The 23,809-nt window shown below is 64.4% G+C and overlaps 2 protein-coding genes across 15 annotated transcripts in view; one reads left to right on the top strand and one right to left on the bottom strand.

Annotated features, from left to right (window-relative positions):
• The first annotated feature begins 31 nt into the window (after positions 1 to 31).
• SREBF1 (sterol regulatory element binding transcription factor 1) lies at positions 32 to 15,092 on the top strand. 9 transcript variants are annotated; one of them, XM_090023622.1, is made up of 19 exons: positions 32 to 377; positions 3,647 to 4,087; positions 4,374 to 4,537; positions 4,651 to 4,791; positions 5,391 to 5,609; positions 5,788 to 5,902; positions 6,311 to 6,540; positions 7,098 to 7,302; positions 7,500 to 7,684; positions 7,947 to 8,208; positions 8,472 to 8,638; positions 8,958 to 9,126; positions 9,732 to 9,840; positions 10,041 to 10,150; positions 10,516 to 10,648; positions 10,934 to 11,096; positions 11,720 to 11,905; positions 12,653 to 12,764; positions 13,283 to 15,092. In XM_090023622.1, exons 1-19 carry the CDS (start codon positions 284 to 286, stop codon positions 13,486 to 13,488), a joined length of 3,411 nt encoding a protein of 1,136 aa, XP_089879748.1. In that variant the 5' UTR covers positions 32 to 283; the 3' UTR covers positions 13,489 to 15,092. The 9 variants fall into 9 exon arrangements, with proteins under 9 accessions (XP_089879748.1, XP_089879746.1, XP_089879745.1 ...); XM_090023620.1 differs by having other exon boundaries at positions 13,274 to 15,092; XM_090023619.1 differs by having other exon boundaries at positions 34 to 377; positions 4,377 to 4,537; positions 13,306 to 15,092.
• Positions 15,093 to 15,235: 143 nt separating this feature from the next.
• Positions 15,236 to 23,809, bottom strand: part of RAI1 (retinoic acid induced 1) — a 113,069-nt gene continuing 104,495 nt past the window's right edge. For all 6 annotated transcript variants that reach the window (XM_090023612.1, XM_090023615.1, XM_090023613.1 and 3 more), the window contains 3 exons: positions 23,469 to 23,562; positions 21,731 to 21,780; positions 15,236 to 20,190 (listed from right to left, as the gene is read on the bottom strand). In XM_090023612.1, coding sequence (XP_089879738.1) covers positions 20,176 to 20,190; positions 21,731 to 21,780; positions 23,469 to 23,562 — 159 coding nt within the window. In that variant the 3' untranslated portion in view covers positions 15,236 to 20,175. The remainder of the gene's footprint in view (positions 20,191 to 21,730; positions 21,781 to 23,468; positions 23,563 to 23,809) is intronic.

Below are 23,809 nucleotides of genomic sequence, written 5' to 3'. Positions count from 1 at the left end.
GTCACGGCGGCCGTGACGTCAGCGCCCGGGAGCCGCTCCGCGCGTGTGGGGTCGCGGGGCTGGCCCGCGTGGGGCCGCCCCGCCCCGCCCCTGTTCCCGTCACCGGGGGCGCGGCCAGCGCCAGCCCCGCCCGCCCAGCAGCAGCGGCGGCGGCCCCGACGGAGCGGGACGGGACTGGACGGGACAGGACAGGCCGGGCTGGGCAGGAGGCGGCGGCGGCGGGAGCCGGAGCCGGAGCCGGAGCCGGAGCGGGAGCGGGATCGGCGCCGGGCCGGGAGGGAGGATGAGCGGGTTCGGGCTGGAGGCGGCGGCGCTGGAGGCGCTGGGGCTCCGCGAGCCGAGCGACATCGACGCGGCGCTGCTCAGCGACATCGACGGTGAGTCCCGGCCCCGGCCCCGGCCCCGGCCCGCTCCCCCCCGCGTGTGCGCGGCGGCGCCGTGGGCCCGGGGCCCGCCCCTGCCTGACGTCAGCGGGGTTACTGCCGGTCGTGCCCCACCGGGCACCGGTCAGGCCGCGCGGGCACGGGCGCGCACACGTGTGTATGCAGGGGCACGCGGAGGCGTGCAGTCATGGACACGGCCACGCACGTAAACATACCTGTGCACGCGGGCACGGGCACGGGCACGCCCACGTACAGCCAGGGGCACGGGGCAGGCCTGTAAACACGGGCTCACCCACGTACGCGTACACGCAGGTGGGTGCGCGGGCAGGCCCACAGGGGTGGGCGCACAAGCGTGGGCGTACGCATGTACATGTACACACAGCTGTAGGCTTGCGGGCACACCTGCATGTGCACGTGGGCACACGAGTGGGAGCTCGCGTTTATGTGCGAGCAAGCACATGTGTGTTGCCTCACGCTTGTGTCCGTGCGGGCACGCACATAGGCACACGTGCACGCCCCTCCTGTGTCGGGCAGCCCGGGGCTGGAGGCGTTGCCGTCCTGCCCCGCGGGCTCCGTCTCCCCCGCCGGGGGGGTGGTGGTCCTGAGCCCCCAGCCCGCCCAGCCTTGGCACCGGTCGCTAACAGACCCCCACGCCCCCGGGGCGCAGTGGGCAGGCCGATCCTGGTGCCCCCACGGGTGCCTGGGTCGAGCTGACCCTCGAGTCCCCCCGAGCAGAGCCTGCGGTGCCAGGGTGCCACGGCTGTCCAGCTGCAGGGCCGAGCAGATGATTCCCCCCAGGAATCATCGCTGCCAGCGTGGCCAGGCCCAGGGCACCAGTGGGTCCACGTTTCCCGCCCGGGCAGGAGCTTGGCCCCGTGCCCAGCGGAGCTAATGGCATCCGTGCGGCTTCGGGCGCTCCTGGTTCTTTACGAGGCGAGACGGAGGTTTTAGAGCAGCGCCTGCCCAGGTGCCGCTAGGAGCTGGTGTGGGCGAGTGAACTGCGGCACGTGGGCCGGGTGCCGTGGCACGGGGCACTTTGGCAGGCTGGCACACCAGGCCGAGCTGAGGAGCCCACGGCTGGGGGGGAGAGGAGCTATGGGGCGGCCGAGGGGGCCCACGGCCCGGCTGTTTCGGTGCCTGGGGATTCGGGAAGCCGAATCCCAGCCCCTTCTGCCTCGGCGCCCTGCCGCGGGCGGGCTGGGGGAGGAGGGACGGCGCCGTGGCAGCCTAGGAATACCCCGCCGTGCTTGGCAAGCAGGATGGGATCCCCGCGCAGAGCTGCGGGGCAGGCGAGGGAGAGCCGGCGGCGGGGCCGGCCCGGCGCCCCTGGGCCCGCTCGCCCCCGGTGCCCGGTGGAGGGAGGCGCGAGCACACGGGGGCGGCTGGGGTCAGGCCGCGGGCAGGGGCCGGGCGACCCCCAGCCCGTTCGGGTTGGTGGGCCCAGCCCCGGCGGCCGCAGGCAGAGCCGGGCGCGCGGTGCTCGAAGGCCGAGAAGCCGCCGGGCTCCCGGGCGCGGCGGCCGGCGGGCGCTGCCCCGGAGCCTCGTGCCGCGGCGCAGAGGGCCACGAGGCTCGGGCGCCCGGCTGCCAGGGGCTGCGGGTGGTGCTGGGGCTGGCCCCCGGGCCCGGGCCCGGCTCCCTGGAGTGGGGATCAGGCCCCGGGCCCCGTCTGTCCGTGCCGGGCCCGGCCCGGCGCCCGAAGGGTTAACGTGGGAACGCCCGCGAGTAACCCCGCCGGCAGCGCGGGGGTTAAGGCGGCTTGCCCTGGAGTAACCCTGCGCCATTCAGGTCGCGAGGCCGGGCCGGCGCGCGCTGATTGGCCGAGCGCGATCACCTCATGCCCGGGCCCTGATTCACAATTCCAGCCGCGCGCCCGTCCCGGGGGGGCGGGGGGCGGGAAGGGCCCGGCCCTTAAAGGCGCCGCGCGCCTGCTCCCCGGGGCGCGGCCGCGGGGATGGAGTGCACCTTCGAAGGTACCCGGCGGGGTCGGCCCTGCTGCCAGGCTGCAGTGGCGAGAGGGGCTGCGCGCTGCCCCCTGGGCAGTGCAGCCTGCTGGGGCGTCCTGGCGGCGGTGCCCGCTGGGCCCGGCCCTGGGTGCCGCAGGCCTGCCCCAGTTTGCAGCAAGGTGCCTGGGCTGAGCCCTCCACCTGTGTCTGGCGGCACGTGCAGAAAGGCTCCCCTCCGTCGGGCAGCGCGGGCGGGCGGGCGGGCGCCAGGACTGCGATGTGCCGCGGGACCTCCGGGGTTTGGGGCACCCCCCGGCCAGGCGCGCGCTGCTTAGCTACACGCTGGCGGGGCCAGCCCCGATCCTGGCCCCTGCCCTCCGGGTCCCGGCTGCGCGTGAAAGCCGGCCGCTGTGCGCCTGGGCTCTTGCTGGGTGTCGGGCGAGCAGGGCTCGGGCAGCTCCCGGGGGCTCTGCAGGGGACACCTTGGGAGAGTGGAATGGGGGCCAGTCCCTGCTCGACGCCGTGGCCCTGGGCACATTCCCCAGCCTCGCTGTGCTGCAACCCCCCCGCGTGCCCCGTGGGGAGAGGATCGTGGTCCTGCCCTTCCCTCTGCCTCGGTCGGGGCCGTGCAGGCTGCAGGTTCCCCCCAGGCTGCCCCTGCCATCCCCTTGCTGCTGGGATGGGCAGTGCCCCTCTCCCCTTGAGGGCTAGCAGAGGGGTTGCTCTCTGCTCCCCCCAGAGCTAGCCACTTTCTGAGCCCAGCTCACTTGTTTTCTTGCTGTGCAGAGCGGACATCCGCAGGCCTGGGGGTGAAAGCCCCCCAGCCCAGCCCTGCAGCCAGGAGGCTGGGCTGCAGGAGTGGGCTCCTCCAGGGGCAACAGCAGGGAGGTCGGACCCCTCCCTGGGTGTGCCCCTGTCCCTGCAGCAGCTGGCCTTGGGATGCCCCCCGGCAGCTGCAGTTACAGCACCCGGCTGGAGGGATGGGGGATATCGGGCCTTTGCCCCAGCTGGGGCAGCCCAGGTGTTCCCAGCCCCGGGCGGCTGGCAGCTGTCTGCAGCACACTCCTCTTGCGGGGGGCGGGTAACCAGGTACAGTGCTCTGTGGCCTGCATCTCTGGTCGGTTCTGGGGTGCGGGGTATCCCCCCAGCAGGTTGGGGTGTTTGGGTTTCTCTGCTCCATGCTCAGGGATGCAGGATGCTTGGGGTGGGTTCCCCACTTGCAGCGGGGGGGGCAGGAGGCACCGAGCCCTGCATGTCCCCACTCGCGGCTGGGCTGGGTGCAGGATCCCTCCTCAGTCCTACCTGGGCTCCTTTCCAGACATGCTGCAGCTGATCACCACCCAGGACCATGACTTCCCCGGCCTGTTTGACTCCCCCTTCGGCGCGCCGGCCGTCCCAGCGCCAGAGGCCAGCACACCCGCGGGGCTCCCGTCCACGCCGAACTTGCTCGATGACTTCCTGGGCACCAGCAAGGCGCAGCTGCCCGCAGCCCCCGGGAACGTGTACCAGGCGCCCCCGCCCCTGCAGAACTTCCAGCCGCAGCCCCAGGCCCCGCTGCTGGCCAGGCCGAGCCTGCAGGCATCTCCCTCGCCGGGGGTCAAGGAGGAGCCCGCCGTGCCGCCCACCAGCCAGCCCCAGCCCCCAGCCCCGGCACAGCAGGGCGTGATGATGGCCCAGAGCTTCGTCCAGGCCCCTCAGCAGCCCCCGCAGTTCCCCCAGCAGCCGCTGATGGGCTACCAGGGCCAGCACGGCTTCACCGGTGAGGCAGAGGGGAGGGTGGAAGAGAGGAGCCAGCGTTTTGTAGGACCTACAATATCATGAGGCAGGCAGGGGTCTAGCAAGGCCCTAAGGGAGCTTGGAGGAAAATGGTGCCCCTTTGCATGGTACCTGGGGGGGCGTTATGGGCAACCGGCATGGCTTCCCGGAGCCTGGAAAGAGATGACCCCGGGGGGTGGGCTTTGAGCTGCTTGGAAGGAGCAGGAGGGTCTGTGGGGGAGCCCCTTCCAGGGGGTCCGTCCAGCCCAACCTCTCTTCTCTGCCCTCAGCAGTGCAGCCGGGCAGCAGCGGGCAGAGCCTGCAGCTCCCCCCTGCCCCGCTCCAGCCCGTTGCCCTGCAGACGCAGGTCCAGAACCTTTCTCCCCAGCCACTGATGGCCACAGCCACCCCCAGCGCCACCCCAGCCGTCTCCTCCCACATCCAGCAAGTCCCGGTGAGCGGGGGTCGGGGTCGGGGCCAGGGGTGGGGGAATGGTGACAGGGAGATGCAGGCACAGTTGGTGCTGCCAGCCCCCCCCCCGGCCTTGCTGACCCCCAGTCCCCACAGGTCCTGCTACAGCACCATTTCATCAAGGCTGACTCCCTGCTCCTGACTGCCGTGAAGACGGACGTCTCTGGGGCAAAGACTTCTGGCATCACGTCGCTGGCCACCACCACGGCTGTCCAGTCCACCCCACTGCAGGTGCCGGTAGGTGCAGCCTCTGTGGGATCCTCCCCCCACTGCTCCCATCCCAACCTACCCTTACGCCTCCAGAGCAAGTAGGCAGCAGAACGGGGAATAGAGCCCAGATGCCTTGGCTGCTAGTCCGGCTCCTCGCCTCTCGGCACCATGCGTGTTAGCTGCAGAGCCCCAGCCCTCGTGTACAGCGTGAAAGCAGAGCTGCAGCCCCCGTGGCACAGACTCAGCCCAGAGCTGGGGTTAACAGAGCCAGGCAGGTCGCAGTCAAGGGCTGGACCCACACCCAGACCTCCCGGCGGGAATGCCAGGGTCCTCTGCTGCTGCCAGCCCAGGGTGCCCTTTGGTGTGTGCTTCAGAGCGGCATTGGATAGTGATGCTGGGAAGGGGCTGCAGGCTGGTGTTGGGTGGGGGCATCAGGAGAGATTGCAGGAAGTAGAGCCCAGGGCAGGGATACTGGGGGCTGGGAGCGGGCTGAAGGGACATTGGCAAGGGGAAGGCAGGGCCCAGAAGGGAGCAGGGACTGAGGGGCTCGCACAGCAGGGAGCCTTGGGGGTACCAGCCGGAAGACCCGTGCCTGCTGCTGATGCAGATACCTGCTTGCCCTGCAGACCCTGGTCAGCAACGGCGCCATCTTGGCCACAGTGCCACTGGTGGTGGATGCCGACAAGCTGCCCATTAACCGGCTGGTGGCCAGTGGGAAACCAGTCCTGGCACAGAGCCGGGGGGAGAAGCGCACGGCCCACAACGCCATCGAGAAGCGGTACCGCTCCTCCATCAACGACAAGATTGTGGAGCTCAAGGACCTGGTGGTGGGCACCGAGGCCAAGGTAGGCGTGGAGCAGGGTCTCGGGACTGGGTTCAGCCAGGTGAGGTGAGGGGGGTACGTGGTGCTCTCCATCCCTGGCTCCTCTCCCTCCATGGGGTGCTGGGGCCCACTGTAGACCTGCCCAGGCTTCGTTGGCCACGAGTGGCAGGGGCTGAGCAGCCGCCTTCTCCCCGCCACAGCTGAATAAGTCAGCAATCTTGAAGAAGGCGATTGACTACATCCGCTTCCTGCGGCAGACCAACCAGAAGCTGAAGCAGGAGAACCTGTCGCTCAAGCTAGCTGCGCAGAAGAACAGTGAGTCCCCGGGCGACGTCTCCCTGGCGGGGGCACGGGGGGCACGGGCACTGGGGGGCTATGGGCAGGGTGGGTTGGAGCCCATGAGCGCAGTGAATTGAGTCTCAGCTGGGTCTGTGCTGTGGGGACCAGAACAGCGTTGGCACGTGGGTGCCGCGTGTGGGCCAGGCATGCGGCAGAGGGTCTGAGGCAGGCACTGCTCCTAGCAGACTAGTTGGCATAGAGCCGCTCTCCCCCGTGACCCCTGGACTGGTCGCCGCCCCTGCTGCCTGGGGTGAGGATGGGCCCAGTGCCCCCGACTTGGCCCAGAACCCGGGGTGGGCGCTGTCCTTTGGCGCTGGCTCTGCCCCTGGCCTGCCCTGGGGAACTAATACACACCACCCCGCCTCGCTCCTTTCTGTCCCCTAGAGTCCCTGAAGGACCTGGTGGCCACGTGTGGTGCTGGGGGAAGCATGGACACCCCCATGGAGGGCATCAAGCCGGAGATGATGGACATAATGTTGACGCCACCGCCCTCGGATATGGGCTCCCCCTCCCACAGCAGTCCCCTCTCGCTGAGTGGCGGCAGCAGCAACAGCAGCAGCGACTCGGAGCCCGAGAGCCCGCTCTTCGATGACAGCAAGGTCCCACAGGGCGGGGTGGGTAGCAGGGGGTGGACCCTGGACTGGAGAGTGCTGGGGTGGGGACAGACACCTAACTTGGGGGGCAAACCTGAGGCACCGTGCTGCCCGCAGCCAGGTCCTGCACCAGATGCAAGACGCAGCAGGGGAAGATCCTGACTCCAAGCTCCAGGGACACTGGGCCAGACCGTCTGTGTTTGTCCTGGGGGTGGGGACCCTTATTGCAGCTGTCCTCTCCTGGTAACGTGGGGGAGTCTCGGCCCATCTCTGCGTTCAGTGGGGAGAAACCAAGGCACGCACGACTTGCCCAGGCAGTTGAGAAAAGGACTCAGGAGTCCTGGTGTCGAGTTGTGCTGAGACCACACTTCGTTTGAGCTGGAGACAAAAAGCCACCACCTGTGGAGCCCTTCACTGGCTCTTCCCCAAGGGGTGTCCTCTGCTCCCCTTGGGGAAGGTCCAGCCATCACCTGCCCCATGCCCCTGGAGGATGCACCTCTTGTCCACAGCAGCATGCTCCCCATGGTGTCCCCTTCAGCCCTGCACAGCGCTGACCCTGCTCTCTGCTTGGCTTCCAGGTGAAGCGAGAGCAGCCCCCGCTGTCCCCCAGTAGCCTGGGCATGCTGGATCGCTCCCGCATGGCGCTCTGCGCCTTCGTCTTTCTCTGCCTCTCCTTCAACCCCCTGGCCTCCCTCCTGAGGGGCGTTGGACCTCCGGCCTCCCCGGAGAGCTCAGGCCCCTCTGGCCCTGGCAGGAGCATCATGGGGGAGCCAGACTCCATAGGTAAGCTCGGGGGCCAGCATCCAGGTTGCTCCACAGCTAGAGACCTCTGGGAGTTGACCATGGCACTGTGTCCGGGCATGGCCATGGATGGCTCGGGGGGTACTTGCTGGGACTGGTGTCTGGGCCTCACAGGCAGGCAGTAGCAGTGATGCATTGTTAACCCAGCCCTTTGCTCCCTCTCTTTGCCTCGTGCCCAGAGGAGGCCCCGGGCTGGTTTCCGTGGCTCCTGCCCTCCCCGATCTTTTGGCTGCTGAACGTGCTGGTAGTGCTGGCTGCCTTCGTCCGGCTCTTCATCTATGGCGAGCCTGTCACCCGCCCCCACTCGGAGTCCTCCGTCCTCTTCTGGCGGCACCGCAGGCAGGCGGACCTGGACCTGGCCCGGGTAAGGAGCAGCACTGCCACCCCTGTCCTAGTATATGGTGGCTGGCTCTGGGCTCCCAGTTCCACCCTGCAACTCCATGCTGCTGCTGTGAGCTGCTCAGGCCTGATTTTCTCCTTCCAGATGCCCATCTGGGGGCCCATCTTCACCTGGCAAAGCCCCACCCCTCCCTGCCAGCTAGCAAGACCTTGTCTCCATTTGCCCAAAGCCCCCTGTGCATCCCCCAGCATTTGCTAACTCCCCGCATGCCTGTTTGCCTTGACAGGGGGACTTTGCTCAGGCTTCGCAGCACCTGTGGACGGCACTGAAAGCACTGGGCCGCCCGCTGCCCACATCCAAGGTGGACCTGTCCTGCAGCCTGATGTGGAACCTCATCCGCCACGTGCTGCAGCGCCTCTGGGTGGGCCGCTGGCTGGCGGCCTGGGCTGGTGGCTTTCGGCGCGACCACGAGTTGAAGGCCGATGTGCGCAAGAGCTCCCGTGATGCTGCCCTCGTCTACCACAAGCTGCACCAGCTCCACATGACAGGTCGGGGTCGGCGGGGAGTGAACAGAGCTGGCGTGGGGTCGGGTGCTGCATGAGGGCTGGGCTGGAGGGCTGGCTCAGTGCTCAGCTGGGCCCACGTCCTCAGTCCTGATCGTAGCCTCAGCCGGGGTCCCCTGGGAGCTGGGGAGCCTCTGCTCCCTACCAGTGACCTGATGCTGCTGGGCCAGACTCGCCCAAGAGGCTGAGCTCCTGGGAGCCCCCAGACCCAAACCTGGGGCTGACGGCCCCTTGCCTGCCTTCTCCAGGGAAGCATGCAGGAGGCCACCTCCTGGCCATCAACATGGCGCTGAGCGCTGTCAACCTGGCTGAGTGTGCCGGTGACACCATCTCTGTGGCCACACTGGCCGAGATCTACGTGGCAGCTGCACTCCGGATCAAGACCAGCCTCCACCGGTGCTTCCACTTCCTGTCGGTGAGTCATGGAGGGAGGAGGCGCACAGCTTCTCTGTGCCCTGCCCCTGCCATCGTCCCACGCCGCAGACACCCACTTGTGCCCACAGTCCTGTCCCGGGGGGCTCTGCAAGTGGCACCATTGCACTGTGTGCCCATGTCTTTCTGGAGTAGCCCCCTCCCTGCTCGGCTCTGCAGAGCTGGCTGTCAGCCCGTGCCAGGCATTTCCCCCTCTCTCCCTTCCAGACAACAGCATCTGGCTGCTGGGTGCCATCTCTTGGGAGACCCTGCTTGGCCCCTTCCCTCCCGACAGGGCTGACCTGTGTCTGTCTCCCCTGCAGCGCCCCTTCCTGTGCAGCGCCCGGCAGGTGTCCCTCTCGCACAGCGGCACTGTGCCTCCTGCCATGCAGTGGCTCTGCCACCCCCTGGGCCACCGCTTTTTTGTTGATGGGGACTGGTCGGTGAAGAGCACGGCAAGGGACAGCATCTACAGCTCCACCAGCAACCCAGGTACCCCCGCCCTACAGCCCCGTGCTGCACATAACCCAAGAGATCCCCTGATGCTTGGCTGCTCCTTGCCGTGATTGCCAGAGCTGTGTCCGTGTCCCCTTTCACTCCCGTCTGCCAGTGCCCCTCTGCCCAGGCTCTGGGGTCTCCACCCCCTTCGCCAGTGCCTTTCAGCAGAGGCCCCCAATCCCCTGCTTCCCTGCACTGTTCCAGCCCCACAGATGTCTCTGCTATGCCAGGCCTGGGCTCCCCCTGCACCCCTGCCCTGGGATGTAGGAGCTGGGGCCTTTGTCTTTGCGAACATGGGCCTCTCTCGCAGGACCCAGCTTGAGGCACTGAGCTTCCCAGGTACCAACTGGGCACCTGCTGCTCCTGGGTCACTACTGCAACTAAGGCCCACCGTGCCATTGTAACGAAGGCTCTGGGGCATGGAGAGTCCTTGTTGGGGGCCCAGTGCCTGCAATAGGGGCAGAGCCCCGAGCACCGTCCACTCCCAGCTCTCGGCAGGATGGTCTTGCAGGGAGGTGCAGTGCTCAGAGGAGAGGGACGTGGGGTTGCCCTTAGGCCCCCAGCTCATCTGATAGGGCCTCTCCGCTTCCCCGGCCCAGTGGACCCCCTGGCCCAGGTCACCCAACTGTTCCGTGAGCACTTGCTGGAGAAGGCGCTGTGCTGTGTGGCAATGCCGGAGCCAAGCCCATCTGCCGCCCAAGGAGAGGGGTAAGTGCCAGGCAAGGCCTCCACCCCTGCTCCTCCCTGCAGACCCCTGGTATTGTCCTGCCAGGCCACCACCCCTGGCTCTGCCCCTGGAGCACCCCCGACTTGCAGGGAGGGAGCTGGGTAGGCGTCCCTGGGGGGTCTGCTCCTGTGTTCTGTGCCCGTCTGCTGCCACTAACAGCCCCTCTCCTTGCTGGCCCCAGGCAGTTCTCCGACGCCCTCGAGTACCTCCAGCTGCTCAATGGCTGCTCGGACGCGGCTGGCACACCCAGCCGCACCCTCTCCATCGGCTCTGACATGGCTGCCGGCACGGGTAAGGCCACCACTGAGACGTGGGGCTGGGGTCGGGGTCACAACACTGGGAGAGCCGTGGGGTTCAATCTGGAGCCTGGCATGAGTTACGGGGCCTGGCTGGGAGCAGCAACAGCAGCTGCGTGTCGGAGGCCTGGGGCCCATGGGTGGTGTTGTTTGGGGGCAGAGGTGTTATCTTGGTTTCCAGTCATTGGGGTGAGGCTGTGTGGGGTTGGGGGATCGCTGGATCCTGCTGTGCAGGGCAGAGCTAGCCTCTTGGTTGGCTGCAGTGGGGGAAGCCATGGGGGTCCTGTGGGGGGTGGGTTGTAGCAGTTCCCTAGCAGCAGTTGTTAAGGGATGCCATCTATACTGTGTCCCTGCCCGCAGGCACTGACCCCCTTGCCAAGTGGTGGGCATCCATCATCACCGTGGCGATTCACTGGCTGCAGGGGGACGACGAGGCGGCAGAGCGGCTGTACCCTTTGGTGGAGACCATGCCACGAGCTCTGCAGGGCTCTGAGTGAGTGGTGGCTGGGGGTTGCCAGTGGGAGGGCAGACAGTGCCTCCCTGGGGCAGCACTGGCTCTGCCAGGGAAAGCTACTGTGGGTATGGGTGGGGGGAGAGCCATAGTGACATGCTTTACTTCCCTTATCACACGTCACCAGAAGCTAGGGGCCAGGGCCAATGAGCTCAGCAGCTTGGGACCTGGGCAGCTGTGTCAGGCAGAGCAGGTGCCCTCCACTGGGGGAAGCCCCAGCCCATGGGTGCCATGACCTGACCATCTCCTCCCGTTCCCTGTGTGCAGGAAACCCCTGCCCAGGGCAGCCCTGCATGCCTTCAAGGCTGTGCGTGCCCTGCTAGGCAAGCAGGACGGCAGCCAGGCCAGCCTGAGCCAGTGCGAGAAGGCCAGCGGCTACCTGCGTGACAGCCTGGACCTCGGCTCGCCCACCAAGGGCACCTTGGACAAGGTGAGTCCCTGGTTGCTGCCTGGCATGGCACAGCAGGGTGGGTGGGATGGCAAGGGGTAGTCAGCAAGGCCAGGCCAGGCCTATCAGGCATGTTCTTGCCAGTAGTTGCACAAGCCACGTAGCGCATGCTGCGTTGTCCCTGCCCCTGGGTGGCAGCCACCTCGGGGCAGAGTGCACAGCCTTGTAGGGAATCCAAAGCCAGCATGCATCCAAAGTCCCGTGTCCCGGGACAGCCCCAGGAAGCTATATGCAGGGCACGACGACAGGGCAGCGCAATGCAGCGGCCTCAGCTGTGGTGCATTGTAGTTGCATTGCATGTGTCACAGAGGTGTGCAATGCCTCTGCAGTGCAGCCCAGAAGAGGCTCCTCTCAGCACCATGCGCCAGCCTGGCCCAGTCCTGCAGCTCAGGCAGGGCCCAGGGTTGAACCCTAATTCCCCGCCCTGGCCAGGGGGCATCCCTGAGGGACCAGCTGGGTTCTGTTTGCAATGGTGGGGCCAAAGCCCTGTCTCCATGGAGCCCTGTGCCCCACAGCTGGCAGCTCACCAGGGCCTGGCCCTTTCTCCTGCTCACGAGGCTGCCTGTGCCCTGCCTGCCCCCCTCATTGTGCCCTCTCTGCCCCAGGCGGTCCAGCTCCTCCTGTGTGACCTGCTTCTGGTGACCCGCACCAACCTGTGGCAGCAGCAGATGAACGTGAGCCAGCAGCTGAGCTGCGTCTACCAGGCCTCAACCCTGGAGCTGCGGGGCTTCCAGCAGGACCTCAGCAGCCTGCGGCGCCTGGCCCACACCTTCCGACCGGCCATGCGCAGGGTGAGCCCGGGGTGGCGTGGGGCAGGCTTAGCTCTTTGACTGCCTGACTCTCACCTCTGTGAGGGAGAGTCTGCTTTCCAGCTGGCCTGGAGCTGTGCTGGGACCAGCTGTCCCACTATGAGTCCTTCCCAGGCTTCTGGGCTTCGCCGGTTGCCACATGGGGCCAGGAAGGACTTACTTTTCCCCTCCTACTGCTACGTGTCAGGATTTGTGATTTTTGCCTTCCTCAGAAGAAGCATTAGTTGTTGGCAGCAGCCAAAGCCCAGGATTTTGCCTGGGCTGTGCCAATGCTGGCGCTTGAACCCAGGAGTTCCTGGCTAGAGGGTCTTGCCCCTTCCACTCGGAGTGAGACTGATGACAAATTTGGGGTCAGGAAGGAGGTTTATCCCCTAGTCAGACTAGTATGGGCAGGGGGGATTTTTGCCTTCATCCGTAGCAGAGCTGTGGCCTCTTCCTGGGATCCCTTGAGCATATATTAACTTTTGCAGTAGCAGGATGTTGGCTGTCATGGTCGCCCTGCTTTACCCATGGTAGGGTTGGGTGTTCTGTCTTGGGTCACATCAGGGTTGACTCTGTGGTTTTGCTAAGAACTTAGACAACGGATTTGTCTGGGATTGTTTGGGGAGGCCTGATCCTGCCTCAGGCAGGGGTTGCATTAGGTGTGACCTCTGGAGGTCCCTTCCAGCCCCGCTTTATGATTGTGTGGTGGGTGCCCAGGCACTGATTCCTCCTGTGGGCTGCCCTCAGGTGTTCCTCCATGAAGCCACCGCCAGGCTGATGGCCAGAGCCAGCCCCACCAGGACCCATCAGCTGCTGGACCGCAGCCTGCGTAGGAGGGGGACACAAAGCAGCAAAGGAGGTGAGTGGGCAGCCTGGCACCTGGGGCCAAGACCCAGCACCTCTGTGACACAGAGCAGCCCCAGCTAGTCAAGGCACAGACTGGGAGAGCAGCCAGTGGGAGCAGGGGGCTGCATGCCTGTGCCTCACTATCCTACGATGCCAGTGCTCGCTGCTAGGGCAGCGGCTGAGCTGAGTCGTGCAGCCTCCTCCCTGGCACAAGGCCACATGTTTCTGGCCCCGTAGGCAGGGATTAGCTCTGTTCCCAGGGTGTCACGGGCAAGGCTATTGCTAAGGCAGCTGCGGGAAACCAGGAGTGAGGGGGCTGCATGGGGATATAGGGAGATTAGCAGGGGTGCCCGCAGGTTCTCAGTGCAGCCTGCTCTGCATGGTGAACATGGGTAAAGGGCCTGGGAATACCCAGATCTGTGTTGGTGCCCAGCACTGTGAGGGCTGGTGCCCCCCACAGGCCCTGACCCCTGGATGCCTATCAAGGGGGCCCTGTTCACATCGGAGCCTGTCTGTGCTCAGCCCAGGAAGGGCCCTGTGTTCCACTTTTGCAGCTGGCGAGCCAGAAAGCCATCCCACGCCGCGTGAGCATGCCGAAGCCCTGCTCCTGGCCTGCTGCTACCTCCCGCCGAGCTTCCTGTCGGCCCCCGGGCAGCGCGTGGGCATGCTGGCAGAGGCCGCCCACACGCTGGAGAAGCTGGGAGACAAACGGACGCTCCACGACTGTCAGCAGATGATCATCAAACTGGGCAGTGGCACCACAGTCACCACTGGATAGCGCCACCCCCCATGGGGCACCCCACATGCCATGGACCACGGGGAGGGGTACGGAGGCTTCAGCTGCACTGTGGCCAATGTGCCCTTGGTTAATTGCCTGAGACATTCGTTATGACTAGTGGGAGGGGCTGGAGCAAGGGGGCTGGGAGCCAGGACTCCTGGGTTGTATTCCTGATTCTCAGGCACCTGTATGCGTGGCTCAGCCTTCACCGGGGTGTAGACCCTTCCCTACCTCAGGGGTACCGGTCTGTGGGGTGGGGCAGGAGGCCTGGTAGGACGGTGTTACAGAACTAGTGTTATGACCAGCCAAAGGGACCCAAGGGGCAGTCAGGAAAGGTGGGTACTAGCAGGGGTCTCTGGTGGCTGAGGACTGGCCCTTGCCGCCACAAATGGGGGCGCAGCCTGCCCCTGCCTCTAAAGGTGATCTCCCACCTCCCGTCAGGTGTCAGCAGGAACGGGGCGATTAATGCTTCATGGTTTATGTGGCTTTGGGACATGTGGGCACCCCTGGCTGGGCTCCGATGCCCATGCCTTGTGCCTGGTGCTGGGAGACAGACCAGCAGTGCCTGGGGGGTCGCTGATACCCCACTGCCCCTCCAGCGGTGATGCCAGCCCCCACCTCCAAGCCCCCCTGCTGTGGGCCCTGTCCGATGGGCACGGGGCAGTGGAGACCTCTAGCGGCACCTTCTCAATATTGCAAGCACTGGATCCTTCCAGCCCTTCCCCTCCGCCCCTGGGCCTGGTTGCAGGACCATGCTGCAGCCTCTCTCCACAGGTCCCTGCTGCTGCCAGAGACATTTCCCCACGCTGGCTCCCAGCTTCGCCCTTGCTGGGGTACACCCCAGTATTTAAGCAGGAAAGCAGCCCCGCGAAGCAGGGCCTTGGTCACCCAGCGCCTGCTTGGCACATGCACGTAGCATCTCCCTGTGTGGGGGCAGGAGACTGGTGGCTTTTCCAGGGCCTCTGTGGCAGAGGGGGCAAGATGATACCAAAAAGCGTGTCCTGGCAGAGCCATCTCCTGGGACTGCACGGTTCTTCTGGGATGCCAATCCCAGTAGGGCGCCAGCCACTCGTACCCCCGCTCCCATAGCCCTAGAGACCGCCGGGGGAAGGGGTCTGATCCTTCCTGCTGGCACCTGTTCCCCTCTGAGCATGGAGCTGGGCCAGGCATCAGCCCCAAGAGGCTCAGGGAATGAGGCAGGGGTAGGCACAACTGGCTCAGGGCAGCAGTCCCTGGCCCCAGATTTGTCCCCTCTTCCTCCCTGTGCCAGCCACAACCGCTTCCTACTCTGGCTGGGATCCTGGGCCATGTTTGTGTTTGCAGAGGGCTGTTGTTGCTATGGCACTTAGACTGGTAGTGATGGAGGGGGCTGGGGGTGCAGGGAATTGGCCCTGTTCGGGTGGGAGACGTGGCTGGCAGCCCCCGGGGCCGCGCTGTACATAGCCACTGCCTCCCCCAAGTGTGATTTCCCTCCTCGCCCTGCTCACTGCCTGCGTTTCCTTTTTAAATGGTATTTTCATAGTTTGAGAGTTTTGTACAGATGATTAAAGCCAATTATTTATAGCCTTGCGTGTGCTGAATGAGGGGGTGGGCGAGCTGTGGCCCCCAAAGCTGGGAGAAATGCGGAGAAGAGCTGGCTACCCCAGGCCCCTCGAGACCAGGAGGGGACAGGCAGGGCTGGGCTCCCAGGCTGATGGGAGTGGGAGACGGAGGAGCGGATGGTGCCTGTAGCGCTCCAGACCTCTGCTGTTCCCTACACCCGTCCCCCCGCCCTTGATCTCCCTTCCGCCCCCTTTGCTTAGGCACAGTATGAGGTGCTATGGGGACACCAGTGTCCCCAGACCTTGGCTGAGGGCTCTCATCCCTCCACCTCCACCTGAGCCCAGGGCGCTGCTCCCCTTTGCCCTTCTGCAACGAGCAGAAGCTGTGCCTGCTGCCGGCAGGGCCAGAGCTGGTGGGATTGAGGCAAGCAGGGGTTGCCAGGTTGTGAGCACCCTTCCTGAAGGGCTGGGGGTGGAACTGGGGTCCTGGGAGCGACCTGAGGAGCCACGACGATGGGCTCCACGTGAGCTGCTACCATGCAGCAGACAGCCCCGGGTGCCCCTGCGGCCAGTTGGCTGCAAGCATCAGCGCGGGGCCCCCGCGGCCGTCAAGAAAGCAGATCAAACGTTTGGGAGGTGTAAACGGAAAGTATCGTCGTGCCATTTATAACTCCATGGTGCATCCGCGCCTTGAATCCTGTGCCCGGGTCTGGTCCCCACAGCTCCAAGAGGATGTAGGAGAACCAGAGAAGGGCACCGAGGAGGATTCGTGGCACGGAGGGCGGGCGAGACGGTTTAGAAGAGACGCTCGAGGCCGGGGGGACAGGAGATGGGTTTACAAAAAGAAAAGCGGTAAAGAGAAAAATAGGGATTTATTATTGACTCTTCTTGCACCATAGAAGAACGAGGGGTCACAAAAGGAAACCAGTAGGTAGCAAGGTTAAAGCTAACACGAGGAAGCTCCTTCTCACCCGGCGTAATCAAAGCGTGCAACTCGCGGCCGCCATGGTGGCGGAAGCCGATGGCTTTGCCAGCTTCACGAAGGGACGGGACCCGTTCCCTTTTGGTGTCCACGGCCATCGTAGAGGACAGTCTGGTTTTCTGCTACTCCATCCTCTAGCGATACGAAACCCGATGCCTTGATGTCCTCTATTTTTCTCTTCGAGAGGGCAACAGGGCGTCTGGTTTTGTATCAAGTGAGGGTGACCGGGCTGTCCTCTACGATGGCCACCCTAGCTGCCAGGCAACGGGAGATGTGGCCTGCTGGACCGGCAGTCTGACCCAGTCCGTTGTGTCCGCCAGGCCTTGGCCCCCTCTCTGCCTAGCTACGCGGGAAGGACGGCCACCCCCTCGCAGTGTTGAGACGCCCGGTCTCGGCCACGCCGGCCACCCCCAGAGACGAACATTACAGCGAGCTGGCGGTCAGGGTCAGGGCTCCACGGGCCGTCCCGAAGTGTGGGAAAAGCTGGACCCTACCCCCGACCCCCACTCCTATGCAGGGCGGGTGAAGGAGACCCTGCCCGCGAGCGCGGTGGCTGCGTGGACGCGAGCAGGACAGGGTCCAGGCGCTCCCCCACCAGCCCTGGCCATCGCGTGCGGCAGCCTCTGACGGCCAGGACAGACGAGGGAGCGGGGTAGGGGAGAGACCCCGAGCCGCCGGGCGTCCTTCACTGTCGTCCTTCCCCGGGGCCCGGGGCTGGGGAAACACAGGCGAAGCGAAGGCAGCCACGTACTTCCAAAACAATCGTTGTATCTTTATTGACGGGTTTTTTTTTTTTGAATGCAATGACCTGTTTTTTACTCTTAAGGAAAATAAACATCTTTTAGAAACAGCTTGTTACACACAATCTTCAGTGTGAAGCAATATACTAATAAGAACACTAGTCTTAACATTTACAGTCTTCATATATATTATATATATGTATATGTATACATATATATACACTATATAATGAGGCAATATATAATACACACAGTTTACCATTTTACAGTCATATGTACAAGATGCCACTAAAAATAGCCAGGATTTCAGGCAGCGATGCCAAGGCCGCAGAGATTCGGTTCAGTTTCTGGGGGCCGAGGCCGGCTGCTGAAACGACAGACATTTCTTGGCCAGCAAACCTTGAGGGCAAGGTCTGGATGAAATGGCAAGCAACGCACGGCAGCAGTGACAAGCGCGAAAGCACCACAACCAAACAGGTCACGACTGGCAATTGGCTTGGCCCGGCATGGCGCTGGGCTCGGGGTTGTGGACTGGTGACAAATAGGGCTCCTGCCTTGGCTGCTTGGGGAGGGGGCAGCGAGGCGATGGCTTTGCGGGAGGAGGGGGTCACGGCTCACTTCCAACCATGTATTGCAACCCAAGTGCAGTTGGAAACCTATGTACATCATATAGCCTTATCTATAAAGCACATATATATGCTATACATGTTTTTTATATATATATATTCCTCCCCAGATGGAGTCAGTCTTTCCAGCGTATGCATTAGGTCGGCGCTGTGCTGCACGAAGGCCTCCCAGCACCCTCAGATCCATTCAACAGCCACCTCGGTGAGCCCCGGCCCTGTTTGGCGTGCAGCTGGCTCTGGGGAGTGTTTTCACGGCCGAGCACCAAGGCCTGGTTATAGAAAGCTCCTGCTCGGGGAGTCTGGCAGGGCTCCTCCTTATTCAGAACAAACCAGTCACGATCCCCGCCCCAGCCAGCATCCTTCTCCTGACGTCACAAACGATGGACTGACATCACGGAGCCACTGAGGGCATCTCATGTCACGAGAAATGGGCTGTGACACCGTGGAGCAAATCAGGGGGGAAGCAAAATGGGTGGGGAGACGGGTTATGGGGATGTGCAAATGCCCCTGTAGCCAGCAACGGCGGGGAACCAGCGTGGGCTGTCCATGCACGATCCAGGCGGGTGATGCGGATGTGGCGGGGAGGGAAGGAGTTGGGAAATGGCGAGGCTCTCTAGCAAGGGGGAAGCTAGGATGCGGGTGTTGGAAGGGCAGCGATATGGGCTGGCTGGAAGCGCCCAGCCCAGTCCCAGAAGCGTCACCTCCTCGCCCTTCACACCTGCATCCCTGCCGGCAGGGGCTGCTGCTGGGCTGGCTCACACGAGGGATGCCCCAGGCTGCACTGTCTACTCTGCTCAGCGGCTGGCATCTCTGTGCCGCCTTCAGGGAGAGCACCATTCGTCCCCTGTCGCTTTGCCCGCTGCTGAAATGCAGCTGGGTGACGGCAACGGCTGATCTGTGCACAGGAGCTGCTGCTCTAGCAGGCAGCGCCCTGGGCAGGGAGTCTGTTTGATGTCACATCTGAGAGATGGCCCCTTTGATCCGATGCAGGGGCTGAGCTCAGATCTTGCTCGCTGTCGCCATGCCTCTTCCTGCAGCATGTGGAGGGCACTCGGGTGGTCTCCCAACCACATGCAACCCAAGGCGTCCCTGCTGGGTGGGCAACATCAGCTCATCGCTGCCTGGAGGGGTGGAGCTAGCTGCTCAACTCAGGCTCTCCTCCTCCTAAACCAGCCACCAGCCTCTCCGAGGTTCCTGCTCGGTCCCTGGTTACTAGCGCTGCGCTGTTCTGCAGCACGAGCAGCAGCACAAAAAAAAGGGCAGACATCACCAGCACGAGCGGCTGCGAGGACGAGAGCCCTGTCGGGCCAAGCCGTGGGGGAGCAGCATAAGATACCAAGGGGAGAATGAGCTGATCTAAGCCCTCTATCAAGCGCGACCAGCGCAGGCATGACGGCACCTTCCACAGAGCAGCATGACTGTTCCTCAATACGGGGAATGGAAGCGAGGGCCGCAGGACAGGGAGAGCCCAGGGACAAAAGCAAGCGGGAGAGGGGTGGGAAGCCAGGACGCCCCTCTTCCCCAGCCTGCAGCTCAGCACGCCCGACGGGATGAAGCAGCCCAGCGGCAGCAGTGGCACTCGCCAGTGGCCGTGGGGCAGGCAAAGCTCAAGGGCAGGGTCGTGGGGAGAGCATGCCACCTCCTCCTCCCGCCGAGGCTCGCGCCTCCCGTGCCAGCCCTGCCATGGGGAGCAGAGGGGCAGCCGGGGAGGTGGGCTGCCAATGCAAAAGAAAACCTCAAATCAAAATGAAATGGAAACGCGCCACGTGGTTGGAGCAGCAGGCCATTTCTTCATCTCATGTCGCGCACATATATACAGACGGACACCATGAGGTTTGCTGAAGGCAACATCTCAGATCAGATCAGTGAGATATGGAGGACTGGAACGCTCGCAGAGTCCAGCTGTTCCAGAGTAAGACAACATCGTCAGGACCCCTTTACACGGTGCCCCCCGCCCCCCACCCCCCAGCCCGCCCTGTGCAGCTAGCGTCAGCTCGGGAACGTAGTCTGTGTTTGCCGCGGGTGTGTTACTTGCATCGTCTGGGAGCGGAGCCGCCGTCGTCTGCGCTCTCCGGGGCCCAAGGGCGTAAACGGGTCCCCTGGCATCCCAACGCAGCCCTGGTACCCAGAGTCCACTTCCCGGGGAGGCCTTGAAAACGCTCCAGGCCGGGTTTTACCAGGCCCTGGTCCCAGGTGAAAGGTGTGAGCTATCAATGTCACTTACAGGTCCTACAGGAGCGGCAGCGTGAAAACCTGGAGCTGGGTTGCTTTGCCCACCTGGACTGGCTTGGGTTAGCGTCCAGAGGAGAGAAGGGGGGACGGCCCGGAGCTGGGGTCGTGTGCCCACCAGGCACGGCTCGGCAGACAGCTCCCGGGAGGCGGAGGAGAGCCTGGCGCTGGATTTCCGTGCCCGTCTGGAAGGGCTCTGGGTAGAGTTTCTTGAAGAAGGTGAAGAAAAGCCTGGGCCTGGATCTCCTGTGCCCATCCGGAACGGCTCTGAGTGGAATGACGGGGCAGAAGGGCAGGAGCAGGACCCGGCGCTGGATCCCCGGGGCCCCACCAGGCTGTGCAGCGGTGCCCCGTCCTCCCAGGGGAGCGCTGTTGCAGGGGGTAGACGGATGGATGGGTGCAGCTGGGTCCCTTCGCCCCTTCCTCTTTGATTTGTGTTTGCCTTTTCCTTCGGACTCTTCTCCCTCGCAGCCATGGCTGAGACGTGAGATGAGCACCTGGGTGGGCGACCGCTTCCCAGCTGGCGGATTATAAGGGATGCCTCTGCAAAGCAAGCGGAGCGGGTTAACGAAGCGGTGTCGAAGCGGTTAACCCCCTGCTTTCGGGGAGCCCCCCCCCGCCTCAGCCCCTTTCTCCAAAGAGGGGGACAAGCCACGGCAGGGCCGGGGAGGGGAGCCAGCGTGGCAGGGCCTGCAGCACTCCAGTCCTGGATTTGCCGGCGACTGGGCTTGACGCAGCTGGGCCCTGTTTGCTGACAGCTGGAGGACTCCCTTGGTTCATTCACGGGGAATAATTCATGCTCACCTACCACAGGCGCAGGTTAAAAAAAACCCACGCTCCTGCCAGGCTACAGGCCTGGATTTATAGCCTTCCCTTCCCCTGCAGCCACTGCCCAGCCCCAGCCGCCAGGCTCAGCCCCGCTGGGGGGCAGCAGCGCTCCCAGCACGGCCAGCCTCACCCCCCTCGGGCTCAGGCCCCTGCAGCCATCTGCTGGGTTTCTGGCATTCACGCTCCCCCCGCTTGCCTTCCTGTCTGATGCTGCCATAGAAAGAGACCTGTTCACCCACTCCACGTCCTGCCCCTGCTCTTCCTCCGCTGGGGGAGGCGTCCGCTTCTCCAGCTGTTCTGCTGCAGGCCCAGGGCTGGCAGCCTCCAAACCACCGGCTGCCACTGCAGCCTGACAGTCCTGCCGGGGGGTGCACGGGGCCCTAGGCCCTTCCCTTCCCCTGGGGGACACCGGGCTGGCCCTGTGGCACCCTGCCCCGCATGCGCATCTGTTTCTGCCCCTGCCACCATGCACTCCATTGCAGTGGCATGTCCCAGCTGGGCTGGCAGCACACCCCTGCCCCCCCCCATCCCAACATGCAGCCCCCCCGCTTTCCCCAATCCCCTCCCCAAGCTGTGGGAATGTTTTCAATCTGGATCCTGGCACCACAGCCTTGACCTCCCCTCTAATTGCAAATAATAAGGTGCACATGCTGGAGCCGGGGAAGGAGAGAGAAAGGCAGGAAGTGCTTTTAGCACTGATTAAATTATCAGGCCCTTGGTCAGCATTTGGAAATGAGTTACTCCGGGAAGACAAAGCCCTTTAGTCCCAGCCCTTCTCCTGTTTCTTCTCGGGGAGGTGGCGGCAGCAGCAAAGCCACCGCCTGCCTGCCTGCCCTCTTCCCCCCTCTCCTCCCTGTGCCAGTGTGATGGGCAGAAAGCCGATAGCCGGGAGACATGAGGCAGCAGCAGCGACGCGGGTGCAAATGGCCTGTCTGCCTTGCCTCCAGGGAGGGGGATGAATGGCAGAGGCCAGGGCAAGCGGGCAGGCTTTGGAAAGAGGCTGCAACTCCCGGGCCTGACCTCCAAGACACCTTTGTGCTGTCTGGCCCTGTGAGGCAGAGCCCGGTGGGGGGCCTGGCTTTGAGAGCTGGAGCCAGCCCCCAGCGCAGGGCTAGGGATGCCCTTGGCCCCGCAGCCTGCATAGCAACAGGCTCCGACCGTGGGGCCTCCGGGTCGCAGGCAGGGTGGTGCTGGGGCTCGGGGCAGGGACGGACTCGGGGCCGCCCGGCTGTCTGGCGGCGGGCCCTGCACTTACCTTGTGTTTGGGACATTTCAGAGAGAAACTCTCTTCAGTTAATAAGCAACCTGCCAAGAGAAAGGAGAGCGGTGTCTCAGTGCTGGAGGGGCAGCCACTGCGGGAGCCCCCCAACTAACCTGCTGCAGGGTCACAGCCTTGCGGCCCCCCTCCCCTTCCCCTCCGACGCGCCTTTCATCTCCCACGCACCGGCTCCGGCGCCTTTGGCACGGCCATTGTCCTGCTCGCGGAGGGGACTGAATGGAGCTCAGTCTAGCATCCATAATGCCGCCGCCTCCGCCAGGCAGAGGGGCCGCCCCTGGGCCGTGGGAAACCCGGGTTACCCCGCTGAGCCCTCCCCGCTCTAGGAGCCCAGCTTGCAGCCGGGAGTGACAGCAACCTGCCTCCCCGCCTGGCCCGTCGGGAGCCGTCCGAGGGTCCTGCACAGCTCCCCCGGTATGCCTCATCCTGAACCCGCAGTGTGCGGGAACCCAGTCCCGGGGGTCCACAACCCTCTGCCAGCAGACCTGGGTCCCACTAGGTGTTCCCAGCTCCTGCCCCACCCCCCAGCCATCAGCATCCGGCTGGTGGACGATGCCGAGACTGGCCAGGCTCACTTCTACCTGGAGGCTCAACCGAGGGCTGAAGCGGGCTCTCTACAGGATGAGCAGGCAGGTGGTCATCCTCCCCCGGCCTGATGTCCTCAGCAGCCAGCCAGCTCCAGACATGGCCCGTGCACCTCACCGGTGCTGCCAGAGGACTGGGGGGATAGCTGGGAACAGGGCTATTGCCTTTCCAGGCCTCTCCTCTCTGAGGGGAGGCTGCAAATGGAGCCGTGCACAACGGCTGGGATGTTAATGGGAACACCGCCCCAGGCCAGGGCTGCTCACTTCGCTCTGCCTTTCCCTACAAGCCTTCTCTCCCCGCAGCCTTCAGGGCTGGGGCCAGGGGAGCCTTTTACTGCATCCCCAAGAGGCATCTGATGGATTTGCAACAGAGAAGCTGAGCAAGTCTCCCATGCCCTCCTGCCCTGGTGGGTGCCTCAGCAAGGTCTGCGGCACAGGCTCAGGCCTTGGATGCTGACATGTCACTGGTGGCACTGCCCCAAAATGACTTCAAGAGCTGGAGGTTTTTGGCAGCGGGCAGCATCCGTGCCTGGCCAAATGGATCCAGCTCAGCCACAAGAAGAAGGGGTCGGCGCGTGCACGGGGTTCAGCACCCTTCCTCCTGGCCTCTTCCCAGCTACAGAGCCTCCTGCATGAAGGTCACACTGGGTCTCAGGCTGGGCGGGGGCAGGTGTCAATCACCTCGCCCCTGCAGGGGAGCGCAAGTGCCGGCTGACTGAATGGCTCGGCCAAAGATTCACCCACAGATCCAGGCAAGTTGGCTCCCACCCCCAGCTGCAATCCCGCAGAGCCTTCACGTGGAGACTTAAGACTGACGGACCAACAACTGCCTGCAGCTGCTATATAGGGGGTGGCAGCAGGGCTAGGCTAGGAGGGAAGCTGGCCAGGGTAGAGGTGCCACAGGAGCCTAGGACTGCAGCAAGAGGACGGGAGCCAGGCTGAGCTCGGAAGGAGGATGCGCATGGGGCTGGGCTCTAACCATTGCTTTCACCGCCCTCCTAAGCCACCGCCGGGGGGACGGGGGAGCTTTACCCCGCAACTCGCCTAGGACTTCCCACACAGGTCTTAGAGGGGCCGTGGCTTCTTCCTTACTAGGGTTTGGCTGTGCCCCTTCTGGCCCCAGCACGCCTTACCTGTGTCGATGGCACATGCGTAGTGATAGGTCTGGGCACATCCCTTGTGGCAGCAGCCAACGGTTGCTCCTGTTTGCTGGCAACTCGAGCATTTCTTTAAATCCACCGGAGGGGAAGCAAAGAGAGAGAGAGAGAGCCGTGAGGCCTGGCAGAGCGGATCCTGGCCACGGCCAGCAGCACTTGCCCTCTGCCCCGCAGGAAGCCTGCCCAGCCTCACGCTCTGCCGTGTGCAGGTCCTGACCCCCAGGACTGCGATTCGTCGTTAAACCCACGTCCCACGTCCCTCCACTGCGCATCTGTGGACAGAGGCTGCTGCCACTGAGTGGGGACCGGCCCCTTGC

The sequence above is a fragment of the Crocodylus siamensis genome, chromosome 12 (genome assembly GCF_052110815.1).
Source record: "Crocodylus siamensis isolate JL-2025a chromosome 12, ASM5211081v1, whole genome shotgun sequence".
NCBI classification, from domain to species: Eukaryota; Metazoa; Chordata; order Crocodylia; family Crocodylidae; genus Crocodylus; species Crocodylus siamensis.
The sequence above is the reverse complement of the archived record's forward strand: the minus strand, read 5'-3'. Positions and strand labels throughout refer to the sequence as shown.